This window comes from Stegostoma tigrinum, chromosome 7 (assembly GCF_030684315.1).
Source record: "Stegostoma tigrinum isolate sSteTig4 chromosome 7, sSteTig4.hap1, whole genome shotgun sequence".
Lineage (NCBI taxonomy): Eukaryota > Metazoa > Chordata > Chondrichthyes > Orectolobiformes > Stegostomatidae > Stegostoma > Stegostoma tigrinum.
Genome location: NC_081360.1, coordinates 12937645 through 12950948, shown reverse-complemented (window position 1 = coordinate 12950948; position 13304 = coordinate 12937645). Strand labels below are relative to the sequence as shown.

Sequence of the window (13304 nt, the reverse complement as noted above, 5' to 3'; positions counted from 1 at the left end):
CATATAGACTAGATCCACCATCAGATGAAAGGAGCAGAGATGAGAGAGCTCAGTTTTGCACTTTCAAGGCTTTGGCCATGATGGCAGATAGGATATTGAGTGTGTCAAGATCAAAGATGCATAGGCACCTTTCTCCAGGAGCAGAACCATCTCTGATGAACTGTCAGGTACCAATTTACAGCGTACAACCCAAATGACAAAGGACAGTGCTTACAGTCGTGCAAAGAATATATTTAAAAAGAAAAATACTACAGCTGTTGGAAATCAGAGAAGCAGAAAAAGTTTCTCAATGTTAAACTCTGTTCATCTCTCCACAGATGCTACCAGAATTGCTGAGTTTCTCGAACGTTTTGTGTATTTGTGTCAAACAACACATTCCACTGCCTTCACGCATGAAATCGATTTATTTCCCATAAAAATCTGATTGCAGTGTTACAAGAACTGTTGTCATCTTTGAAAAGGCGCAATAAAACACACAAAAATAAGTGACTTGAACACAGTCAGCATAATCAGAAGTTTATCACACAGCCCAATTATCACACTAAGCCTTTTGAATTTCAAGTGGAAATTTATACTACTTAACAGATTTTACTATACAATGATGGCATGTAGCTAGTAATGGGTGGAGTGTGTCACGCACTTGTCCCCCTTCATCGAGCATCATACAACTTCACGAATCATGCTCAGAGTATACAGTCAGACATAAACTCAGTCTTCTTTAGCAGCTTGTCCTTTATAAATATTTATGCAGAATTCAGCTACAGAAGTACAACACCAATGCTTTTGAGGTCTTTTTCGTCAGTCTAGGTTAGCAGATGGAAGGCTCGTCAATTGCAGCGGCTCCTTCAGTAACTGCTTTGACACATTTTGCCATTGTCTGGGAGGCTCTGCTGATTGGATCTGTAGGTAAAATGAACCAGGAAGAGCAAAGGCTTTAAAACATTGAATGATCTCAGACTTTTGCTGAAACCAGTTGCACAAATACAATGGAACCCATTCCCTACAACCACTACTATATTTTAAACATAGTTCTTCACAGAACAAAAACAATCCAACAAGAAAATACCATCATTGCCTGATTTTTTAGCTCAACACGGAAGGGTGTAGCTTTAATCGCTTCAATTTGCGCAATAGGATTTTATGTAATTGCAAATGTAAGATGTTTACACAATCATTGTGCCAGCGACATTCAGTCCCAAACTATGACAATTTCACCCACAAAGTGTATGTCTATGCTCACTTAGATTTATAGGCTAGTTTGAAATTTGGAGATTTGTCTATTCCTTGTGTTCCTGCCTTATTAGTGGTTAAATCCCAAATTAAAGTTACAGCAGCTTCAGGTCTATTTGCAGATTAACGGAAAACAAGAAAATAACATTGAAATTTAAGGCCCATTTTGGTTTCATTATGTTACTTTGTTGCCTTCAGGGTCTGTTAAGACTTAGCCACCTCTAATCTTGGATCACTATTCAGGGCCCTGTCATTTTCTTGGAGATAAAGTCAGCCAATTAATTGTTCCAATGATTCTCAGGAATTATTTGAACTGAAGGGTGCTCTTTGATACTCCGTTCAACATTACTTCCTTCATCCACAATGGCAAAAGCAGATCAACCAATTACACAAAGAGCAATGTGATAAACAATCTAACTATGGCATTTGAACTCATGGCAAATTTCTTCTTCGTACTCACTGGAAAATATCTGAATTTGATAAGGTACCACATGAATGAAAATATTTCTTTTGTTCAGACACACAGTGGCACGGAGAGCTGCAGTCACCCTGGACTCAATTGATCCAATGCACTCCTCACCATCCTCCCATCCTTCACCTGTCATAAACATCAGCTCTTTCAAAAATCTGCAGTCCCTCTCCTAAATGGCACTGACTTATGGTTACTTCACACCCCCGTTCAAGTCCCAAAGAGAGAGAAGAGCAGGGGGGAAGACAGTGCGAGCGAGACAAAGACAGAGACAGACACACTATGGACTATACAGAAGTCTATCCACAGCAACGTGGTTTGCTCTTCACTGCCGTCTGGGCAATAAATGCTAGTCCAGCAATCAGCACTCAAATCCCGTGAATTTGTCTTTTTAAACAAAGAAAACCCCTGAAATTCTATGCCCATATGGACTACTTCACCTCAACATTGACAGCCATCAGGAATTTCTTCTCTAAACCCAGTTATGTCTGCACCTGCTTCTTCTGCTTTAAGATCTATCTCTGACCAAAACTTGCACCATCCCCTCGAATCCATGGTCCTTTAACAGGTTGTTGATTTTTCTCTGATTGCATTATGATGTGTCTTGGGACATTAATACACATAAAAGGGAACAGTTACTATAAGCTGAATCAGACATGTGACTGAACTGTTTGTGCACACTTTAAATTTTATAAAAAGCATTTTATTAATACCATAACTTGAGCAATATTACATAATAGCCTAGATTTCTCAGTCAGTAGTGAAAGATCAGTATGAGTTGCAGACCTCAAAACAAAACAGCCAACAAGGACCGACTACTATGCGATGCAAACTTCCTCTTTCCCATGGTCATTATATAACTGGTGAGCAGCAACCTGAGCAAACACAATAAACAGCTAATGACCCTGAAGGAGCCTCACAGGTAGCACCAGAAGCTAAAATATTTTGGACGTCACTTTTATTTTAGATTTTCAAATAGTGAATTAAATCATGATCGATTTGGATCAAAATTAAAACAAGCCTTTCAGGTCCAGTGAAGATGTTTTGCTGTAATTCTCAAATAAATATATAACTAAAAACCATATTACATCTCATTGAACATGTTGCACCTTTTTCTAATTTTTTTTTCAGGAAGACCAACAGTATGAAAGTGGACATGTTTGGTTGTTCAGGGTTTGTACCCTATAGACAGGATGGGGCTAGTGAGTAGAGGGTGGGGAGTATGTTAACAGCACAACCTCTGATGAATTATTAGCAGAAACGTCTGGATTTGTGTGTTACTCTACACATGTACAACCTCCAAAATTTTCCATTAGTTTGCGTGGAGTATTGACAGCGATGCTGACAGTTTTACCATGGCAAAATCTGGACTTCTCTAACAGAATGGTATCCAACTATTGCATACAATGCACCCAAGTGTCCTCGAACATGGCTACTACTAATCAACAGCACATTTAACTCATTAGCTAATAGAACAATATCTCCAGATTTTATCCTTAAGCAAGCATTAGCCTGTCTGGTACCCAAGCAATATTCCATGGAATATTCAATTAACACATACCAGTCATGTAAAAATCTTTAATTGTAAGTTGAGGTGGAACAAGTGGCTCAGTTAAGACTTGTTGATTCACAAGCTGTAAGAAAGCACAGAAATTATTCAGAGGCTGCCTCAAGGAATTGAGCAAACAGAAGAATATTAATTAAAATTAATACACACAGCATGAAGTATTCACCTCAGTTCTCATGCCCTTGATCATTTCCTTTTCAGCTTCAATATCTAAAATTACCATGACCTCATCTCTCCTTGCACTCTGCAGTTATCTGTCACCTACAACTTTATGAAAAGCTTAATGTTCCTGCAAATTTGGTTACTGAACATCATTCATTCCTCAACTGGTTGCTGTTCCTTGAAAAATGATGGTCTTTAAAACCCACTTCCAAAATGCAGTGTCTTTTCCCCCATGACACGTATGCAAATATCTCCTGATTTTATCTGATAAGGCTTCAATTATTATAGCATGCAACATAATTAAGTTACTGGAGGAAAAAAAACAGTTTCGACAGCAGAGTGTAAACAGTGATATTAAGCTGACCTTTGCGAGCTCGTTTGACTGTTTGAAAAAATTAGCCTCCTCGACATCATTGTAGCAGATCAGATTTGGCGATATCTCAGCCAGCCTGTCACGAACCTCATCCAGAGTATCATATGGAAGTGTCACACCAACCACCTGCAAAACGACAAAGGATTAGGAACACGGCAGACTGCACTTTTCAATTCAAAGTAAACCAGTGAAAATTTGGTCTGGAAAAACATGAAGAACTCAGTGTTTAAAAAAACAAATTAAGAGCTTTCATGCAGATTTTCTTTCGAATTCTATAGAATAGATATACTATACAGTGTTGTACAGAACCATACAGCTTAGGTAAATAAACTGCAGACCCGATTCTGATAATCAACAAAGGCTCAGATGATTAAACCCTAGTTGAGAGATTTAAGCTCAAAATCTACTCTGATTGGCCAACACTCCCTTGGTACCGCACAGGAGCATCACAGCCACGCTCTTCTAAATGTGGTGTTAAATCAAGGCCCTGCATCCACACTTAGTGAATGTTAAAACAGAATATACAGTACTATTTCAAACAAAAACAGGAAGGACTTTTTGCAGGTGTCCTTGTCATTACTAGTACCCCAAAGCCAACATTAGAAAACTGACGATTTGATCTTTATCACATCACTGTTGTTTGAGATTTTGCTGTGCATAAACTGGCTGCCGTACTTCCTATGTCACAACACTCTAATATTACTTCATCGGCTGCAAAGTCCTTTGGGATGTCAGAAGTTGTGAAAGATACTCTATCAATTCAAGTATTTCTTTCTTTCAATGATAAGCTCAGCAGAGACAACAATGTGTTTATTCAGGATTCATGTGGCCTTGACTGAGCTAGACCAGAAACTGGGGGATTAAACAATTGTTCTAGATTACACAACTGTGCTTTGAGGAGCATGACATCTATCACCAACTTGAGAAAGGGCTGATTTTTGCTAAACAGAAACAGTGTAAAAATCGTTGTATTAAAACCACTTTGATAGGCTCTGTCCCCTGGCATGTAGATCACTATCAACACATGGACATTTAATTTCTAAAGGGAATAACATTTGAGAATACAAGAAGGCTTAGTCATCATTTTGTATACTCCAAGAGAAAATTTCTGAATTACTCAAATTGCCATGCTTTCCTCATGGAATTGCATTTCAAACTTTATGTCTTGCTTTATCTTTGGGAGGTTGGATTTTCAGGGTCCTCCATGGTAGCAAATGGAGCCAAGCAAGACAAAAAAAGTGACCAAATAGAGTAGCTGGAGGTCAGCCTCCATTTCACTAATTAAATGAGAAAATAAACTCAAGGTCTGAACTGACTCCTCCTACCACTGTTTCTATTTCACGGAAGCTCTACTATACCTCAGAAAGCGCACGTATAATTTGCCAATCCTCCCTGGCCATGCCAGGTGCTGTTACTGCCACTCTGGTCTGCTGGGCACGGCCCTCTGTATTGACATATGTTGCTTTCTTCTCTGTGTAAGCAGCTCCAGGTAAAACAACATCTGCCATGGGGGCTCCGACATCTCCATGATGTCCTAAAAGGGGAACACAAAGTCAATGATCATTTAACACCAGTGCGCAAGTTTTTTTTCAAATTTTCCATTTGTCAAGTTCAGGGATATCAAGACAAAGCAATTACAAAGTTGACAACACAGTCAGCAACAGGCAATTTCAGATCAGGCATCTTGCAGCTGGTTGCATAATACAGGATAGTTCCATCTGTTCTACCTCATTAGAATTTAACCTCAAATTCAAAATGGTGTAATTTATTCTTCTTCAACAACATTTCTAAAGATGTTGCTCGTTGCCGGTAAGGCAAGATGCCCAAAGAAGGTCTCCAATCATGACTAGCTTTTAAAAACCGTGACCCTGTATTGTGAGGCCACTATCCAAAGGAAGCACTCTCAGTCAAAAGATTGTAGACTCAAGTACTCCTTCAGACATAGGATTCAATCTCTGGCCCAGCAAGAACTGTTTACTGTTAAATGGAGAGTCAGCAGCCACTATACACGCATTACATCAGCAGGTTCAACAGCATAATGTAGACACTTGACCTGATACTTGCCCTGATAAATGATGAAGCAGTCCTTTGGAAGGTCCTGTCTTGTGATGCAGCCACTGTCTGCTCCAAGAAGGAATAGTACTTTGGGGGGATTTTTCCGGATAAAGTGAACACCAGCTTTGTATCCCAAATCCAGAGCAGCTACTTGGCCGGCTACCCTGCATGAACACATGTGTCTTTGTTACTACACATCAAATAAACAATTATAAACTGATTACAACATAGGCCAGAAATCAGGACATAAATCTTGTACTGAGGCAGCATGACAAGTTTAAATCTCTAATTTCATACAAACATACCCTTTAGTATAAGGCCATGCAGTTCATTGTGCTGCCTTTTGAAAGAATTATCAAATTACCCCCTCACTCAATCAGCTGCACTCCTACAAATTCTTTTGAGTACATGTGGAATTTCTATTCCAAAATTATTGTTAAACAGGTTTTCATTAGGCTTCTTTGGCAATCAATTCTGAATCTTAATTCATGGATGGGAAGAAAATTTCACGTACCCTTCTGTTCTTTTGCCAATAAATGAAATCTGTGCAATAAACACAGCAAAAACAACATTCTGAATAAGGGTCACTGGGCTTGAAAGGTTAACGCCACCTTCTCTCCACAGGTGTTGCCAAATCAGCTAAGTTTTTCCAGCAATTTATTTGTTTGATTTTCAGTAGTCTTTTTTTTGTTATATGAAACGTGTCCTGATGGTGGAAAATTTCTCCTTACCTCAAATCTCTTCAAAATTTTAAACATCTCTGTAAAAACATCCTATTAACATTTGATGTGCAAAGGAGAGCCATGCTAACTTAATTTGACTCTCCTCACATCCAAGATACTTCTTCACTAATATCATGCTTAAAAATTGCTTGAGTGAACGAGAACAATTCAACTGAAGGGCTGGGAGGATGACACCAATGCCAAATCCAAATGTGACTCCAAAAAAAAGTGTTAAAATTTGGGACTCATGACAGTATAGAATATTTGAGCTGAACAGCATTGCTGCTTTTAAGGACAACGCTAGATAAGGGCAGGAGGAAGAAAGAAATACAATGTTTTGTAAAAAGTGAAGTTAGCTGGGAGGAGTCTTGTATGGAGGATGGTTTCTAGCACACACACCAGTTGGGCTGAATGGCCCATTTCTATGCTGTAAAATTCTATGGAATTTGAGACCAGAGATAAATTATTGGCAATATTTTTTGAAGATATTCTTATAGCATTTTTAGTTGAAGGATCGAGTGGCCTCATGCACATTATTTAAGTTGACAGTTCAGTGCAGTGTTGTGCGAGTGTTACACTGCTGGGATAACAGCAAAACACTATGGTCATTGAAACCTTAAACAGACACAGAAAATGCTGGAGAAATTCTGACTGCATCTGTGGAAAAAGTTAACATTTTCAGTTCAGAACGACTTCACTTGAGAATGGGAGCTACCTTCCTTCAGATATTAAGCTGTATTTTAAATTTATCCCTTCTTGGTAGTCAGCTGATATTAAAAACCTGCCAACTTTATTTGAATGAACAAATCAACATTCACGTAAACTGTTTCATTGGTTTTGAAGTGCAAGGTGTGAAGGGGCAGTCAAGGCATTAAAGTCTACAAAGCCGCAAAGACAGCTGGAATGATGTGTGAATGTCCAACGTCAAACAAAAAACTGGTTTCCTTTTGTCTGAAGATCGTTCTGTTTCATTTCAGAAAATGGGATATTTTGAGTGGTGATATATTCTGTTTGAGACGCAAGGGGTATTTCCGCACACTAATCATTTTGTGTTGAAAATCACATGTATACTTCATACCTCCACAAGCATTATATGCACTTCCTGCTAGATTTTTGCTCAAAACTGTACATTGCATGACATCAATACTGCCACTGGAGATCTGTAGCTTGTGGGGATGTATAATAGAACTCAGCAGTTCCCAAGATCAAGCATAAAATCTTTTAAGATCAACAGATCACTGAAATAGTGCTATAAACATAAATCACTGACTGAGTATTGTATAACATTTGCGACTTTGTGTGGCACTCTCATCTGACAGATAGACAGCCCCACTCCAGAAACATGAACATCAAATATAAGCTGCGAATCCAGCGATGAGGCAATACCATCATATTTTTCAGGTGTAAAGTTAAAGCAAGATCCCGTCTGCTTGCTAAAGTCAGTGTAAAAGATCTTAAGGCACAGTTTGAAAGAACAAGAGAACTCACCCTAGTGACCTGTTGATATTTTCATTCTCAACATTCTTGATGTAGATTATCTGCTCATTATCACATGGTTTTTGGGAGCTTTCTGTGTGCCAAGTGGCTGCTGCATTTCCTGCACTACAACAGGGGCTAGGCTTGGAAAAATCACACAGCTATTACATCATGGGAGACTATTTGGTTCAACGTGCCTGCACTAGCTCTTCAAATGAGCATCATTATCTTGTGCCAATCTCCAGTTTGCTTTCACCATACCCTCGCACACTATTTCTAAACAAATCATCCATGGCCTCTTGAATGCCTCAAGTGAACCTGCTCCATTACATTTCCAGGTATACAGGAAGAAAATTTAATTTGCTGCTGAGAGCTTTGGGGTCTCCTGAGGCTATTACAGGTGCTACAAAAATCCACATTGTACACTAAAACAATGTGGATAGGGGTGAAATTCTGTGCTGTAATCTGACTAAATTCAAAACAGGGAAGAGATATGCAGTGGGTGGTGCTGAAACTGGAACACTGTGGAGGTTTAGTTTAGGGAGTATTCCACTAAAACATCGAGGCTGACATCCAAATTACACAATGCTTTCACTGCTTCATCGATCACATTTCTGACCTCTGGAGGACATTTAAAACTTTCCAGTCATCTCCAACTTCACTGCCTGCTCGGGCATTCTGTGCAATGGTGCTGACGGCGGCATGTATTGCTGCACTGTCACTCCGCTGAAGAATTGAACTGCCCACCACTACCATGGGCTTCTTCGCTTTACTCAGAACCTGGTTTTTGGAAGAGGGTGGAATAGGAAAAACAAAAATACAAGGTCAGTGTACCAGTTGGTCTCACCATTTTGCAGTCAATTTAAGAATGATTTTACAATTTTCTAGTAACTCTAGTAGCTATAACTATACCAGTTACAAACAATTGCTCTGAATGTTTCTCAATTACATTGAGTGACTGTTTAAATTGATTACCGCAAATAGAGATATTTCTCTAATCAAAATAAACATTTCAAATGCTAATCTGGTAACTGGACATTGAATCAATCAATTTGTTGGGTTTTCTCTCCCCCCCCCCCGTCAATTAAATTGTTCCTCTGACACTAAACTGAATAAGTTTGTGTGTTTATGTTATTGCTGTCACAAGTAGTTCACAGATCATGGTCTAAGATGACCCAAACAACTCAAACACAGCACACCCTACTAACATGCCTGTGCAAGCACAAACAGAGGTTTTCACACAAGTGAATTTAGCTTTTATTGCTTAAAACAAAGCTCAGGTGACGATTGCTGAAGAGAATCAAAGAGATGTTTTGGTGTTTAATTGAATGAACTTTGAATGGCCAAAGAGGAATTCGTTCTAAAGGTGGGTGCAAGTGAAGTGGAATTATCCAAAGAGTCTATGATCGGAGTTAATTGTTAGCAATTGAATAAAAAAGAAGTTCCATTGGTGTATACTTGTAGAGCTCTGAATTTATCTTTGAAGTGTTTAAGACAGCTTTGCATTACAAATTTTGAAAGCATCAAGTTTTGCCTCCTCTCTCAATTTGAACAGGTTGAACAGTTAAAGGCAGATCATAAACTTTCCTATAGAGATAGTAGGAACTGCCGATGCTGGAGAATCTGAGATAACATGGTGTGAAGCTGGATGAACACAGCTGGCCAAGCAGCAGAGAAGTAGGAAAGCTTGATGTTTTGGGTCCAGACCCTTCTTCTGAAATGGGGGAGGGGAAGGGGATCCTGAAATAAATAGGGAGACTGGGGGAGGTGGATAGAAGATCGATGAAGGAGAAGATAGGGAGAGAGGAGACAGACAGGTCAAAGAGTGGGTTAGAGTCAGTGAAGGTGAATGTAGGTGGGGAGTTGGGGGATAGGTCAGTCCAGGGAGGCGGGATAAGGTTAGTGGGTAGGGGATGGGGGTGGGGCCTGAGATGGGAGGAATGGTTAGGGAGGCTGGGACCAGCTGGGCTGGGTTTGGCACATGGTCGGGGCAAGGGGAGATTTTGAAGCTTGTGAAGTCCACACTGATTCCCTTGGGCTGCAGAGTTCCCAAGTGAAATGAGATGCCGATCCCGCACCTTTCGGGTGGCGCATCATTGTGGCAATGCAGGAGGCCCAGGATGGACATGTCGTCCGATGGGGGGGGGGGGGGGTTTGCGACTGGGAGCTGTAGTTGTTTGTTGCGAACACAGCGTAGGTGTTCCACAAAGCAGTCCCCAAGCCTCCATTTGGTTTCCCCGATGTAAAGGAGGCTACAATGGGAACAGCGGATACAGTATATAACATTGACAGATGTGCAGGTGAACATCTGTTTCATGTGAAAAGTCTTCCTAGGGCCTGGGATGGGGGTGAGGGGGGAGGTGTAGGGTCAGGTGTAGCACTTGCTTCAGTTGCAGGGAAAAGTGCCGGCGGTGTTGGGGCTAGAGGGAAACGTGGAGAGGATAAGGGAGTCACAGAGAGAGTGGTCCTTCCGGAAAGCAGATAACGGTGGGGAGAGAAAAACGTCTTTGATGGTGGGGTCGGATTGCAGGTGGCGGAAATGTCTGTACGAATGCCTAAAAAAAAAACTTGCCTTCTCACAAAGAATAATTGAAGAACTTTGTTTGACAAATGCGTAAAGAAATCTGAAACTTAATTTCACTTCAAGGTAATCCAACCTATTAATGACTCTTTCATGTCGGGAAGGTTTACATCCAACATCGTTTTGTCAAGTCTTTTGCAATCAGCTCCCTTTTTAATGTTAAATTGTACAGATATTTGATAAAATCTGTTTTAATATTCACCAAAATACTGTATAAAGCATTGTATATCTACACTTCCAAAGAAATGATCATTGTTCATCCTCAGGGTTTCACAACTCTTGCAAGTTATCAGATCCACGTACAGAAATCATTGTGAATCGGAGAAGACACAGTTCTAAGAAAACATGGAATTGTTATCGAGCATTAGCTTTCTCAATCAAAGTCCGCATATTATAACTGTCTTTTAATCATGTCCAAAGGGCAAACTGCTCATTTCCTAATGATTGAGTCAAATTTATTCTCAAGATTTTCAAACGAGTCAACATTTATTATGCTTTGGCGGAAGTCAATTCCATGCCACTGGCACCAAGTATATAGCCACTGCTCCATCAACAATATTAAATTACATGCAAATGAGGGATGAATTATAATAACATGGTGCATATTTACATGGGACATAATCAGGATAACCTGGAGACATACGCTGTACCTGGCTGAAAGGGTGCTTTCCTGAAGCAATCTCTTGTAACACTTGAGCAGAGTCTCCAAGGTGATTGTAGCTGTAGCTCAAATCCACATTGGTCCCAACTAAAGCCACTTGGAGATCATTGTGCAGCCAACTGCAAATAATCACAAACATTTGGAAGGGGCAAATCAAGTTTTATACAACACAACCTATTACTGAGTCCTTAATGGCTTCACTTAAGGAATGGCAACAAGATACTGCTGGAAATGCTCAGTTAAGTAACATGTGAAAGAATAATATGTATATTTCAGTTGATTAGACAGCTGGCTTGACAGTGCAGGTTCATTTCCTGTACTAGCTGAGATTACCACAAATGTCCCATCTTCTCAGCTTTGTCCCTCGTTTCTGATGTGGTGACCCTCGGGTTAAACCACCAACATTCATCTTTCTCTGATCAGAGCAGCGCTATGGTTCTTTGGAACAATGGTGACTTTAACTTTACCCTACTTCTCCACAGTTAGAACCGTTTTCTCACTCAATACCTATCTACAGCTCACTGCTGGGCAAGTTTGTTCTCTCTCTGCCTATCCTTTCGTCTGCACAATTACAGACTGAAAGCTTGATGTGTGGAGTTTGCAAATGTTTTGCACAGATAAATACTGGATTAGACATGCAAGTGAAGGAAAAATGTGAAAAGCAATCTCAGGAGCATGCTGAGCAAATGTGGTCAGAATTATTTACTTTCGTGGAGGGTGATCAGTAAGATAAATGGGTTGAGTTGAATGGCTTGTTCTGTGGTTATAACTTGTCATTCATTTTTATGAGGTTACTGATTTTGGCATTGAGTGGAATTTCAAACAAATCCGCAACTGCTTAACTTGACAAAGATGCCCATTTGCCCAACCTTCCCAAATATCTCAAAAAGATGATAACATTTTTGAGTAGGAATATGCTTTCATAGGTGCCCCAAGCTGCTGCTCCTCACATGTTGGATTTGAGAACCAATGTCTGCAAAATATTCTATAACTGTGCATGGAGGAGGAAGAGCTGCCAAAGAACCAGAGGTCATAGTGGAGTTTGATTATGTCCACACAATGTAGTGAGAAGGAGCAGGGATCCAGGAACATCGAAGTGCAACAATGCACTCTTGGTCAAAGCTGCAAACTCAGTACAGAATATCCATGGGGTTTCAAAGATTAAATAACATTATGCAAACCATGTCCAGCATCAAACAGAACATTCACATCAAAGATAAAAGCATTTTGTTTTTATGATATCCATAGGTGCAGCTTCAAGTAAATTCTAGAGTAACTATGCTCAAGCTGCATTGCAAGAACAGTTGATTTGGATCTAATTATGTACACCTATAAGACAGCAAGGTCCAACAAATATGCACAAGTTCAAGGACTTGCTAATCTGCCGGTCATTGGCACTGTTATGTAGCTTAAGCCCATCTGTTCCAAATGCACTCCCATCAGAACCAAGGTGTCATATACACATAAACCTACATCTAATCAGCACCTTTCAACTCTAAGCCACTTTACAGGAGTGTTCTCTCAAAATCCAACACTAAGTCCTTTAAAACGTTAAGGCAGATAACCTAAAGCTTGGTCTGAATTTCAGGTTTTAATAAAGATCTTTGCACATGTGTGATCTCTCCAGGCTTACAAACTTGAAAGTTCACTGCCTCCTTCTATGTCTGGCCTTTGCAATCCCCAATTTAGTCATTCTACCATTAGCAATTATGTCTTCAGCTGCTAGTTCTATAGCCTGAAATTCACTCCTTAAAACTCTTCAACTTCCTGCCTCTTTCCTCCTTTAATAAGCTCTTTAAAATATAATGTATTTGATCAAAGCTAACAAGGTGTAGAGCCAGATCAATGCAGCAGGCCAAGCAGCATCATAGGAGCAGGAAAGCTGATGTTTCAGGCCTAGACCCTTCTCTGCCCGAAACATCAGCCTTCCTGCTCCTATGATGCTGCTTGGCCTGCTGCGTTCATCAGCTCTACACCTTGTTATCTCGGATTCTCCAGCATCTGCAGT

The 13304-nt window shown here is 40.0% G+C and overlaps 1 protein-coding gene across 5 annotated transcripts in view; it reads right to left on the bottom strand.

Annotated features, from left to right (window-relative positions):
• Window positions 1-385: 385 nt before the first annotated feature.
• The window catches only part of ndufs1 (NADH:ubiquinone oxidoreductase core subunit S1), a 33710-nt gene continuing 20791 nt past the window's right edge, over window positions 386-13304 (bottom strand). For all 5 annotated transcript variants that reach the window (XM_048533651.2, XM_048533654.2, XM_048533652.2 and 2 more), the window contains 7 exons: window positions 11286-11415; window positions 8674-8834; window positions 5866-6020; window positions 5160-5335; window positions 3793-3927; window positions 3261-3333; window positions 386-900 (listed from right to left, as the gene is read on the bottom strand). In XM_048533651.2, the coding sequence (XP_048389608.1) occupies window positions 809-900; window positions 3261-3333; window positions 3793-3927; window positions 5160-5335; window positions 5866-6020; window positions 8674-8834; window positions 11286-11415 (922 nt within the window). In that variant the 3' untranslated portion in view covers window positions 386-808. The remainder of the gene's footprint in view (window positions 901-3260; window positions 3334-3792; window positions 3928-5159; window positions 5336-5865; window positions 6021-8673; window positions 8835-11285; window positions 11416-13304) is intronic.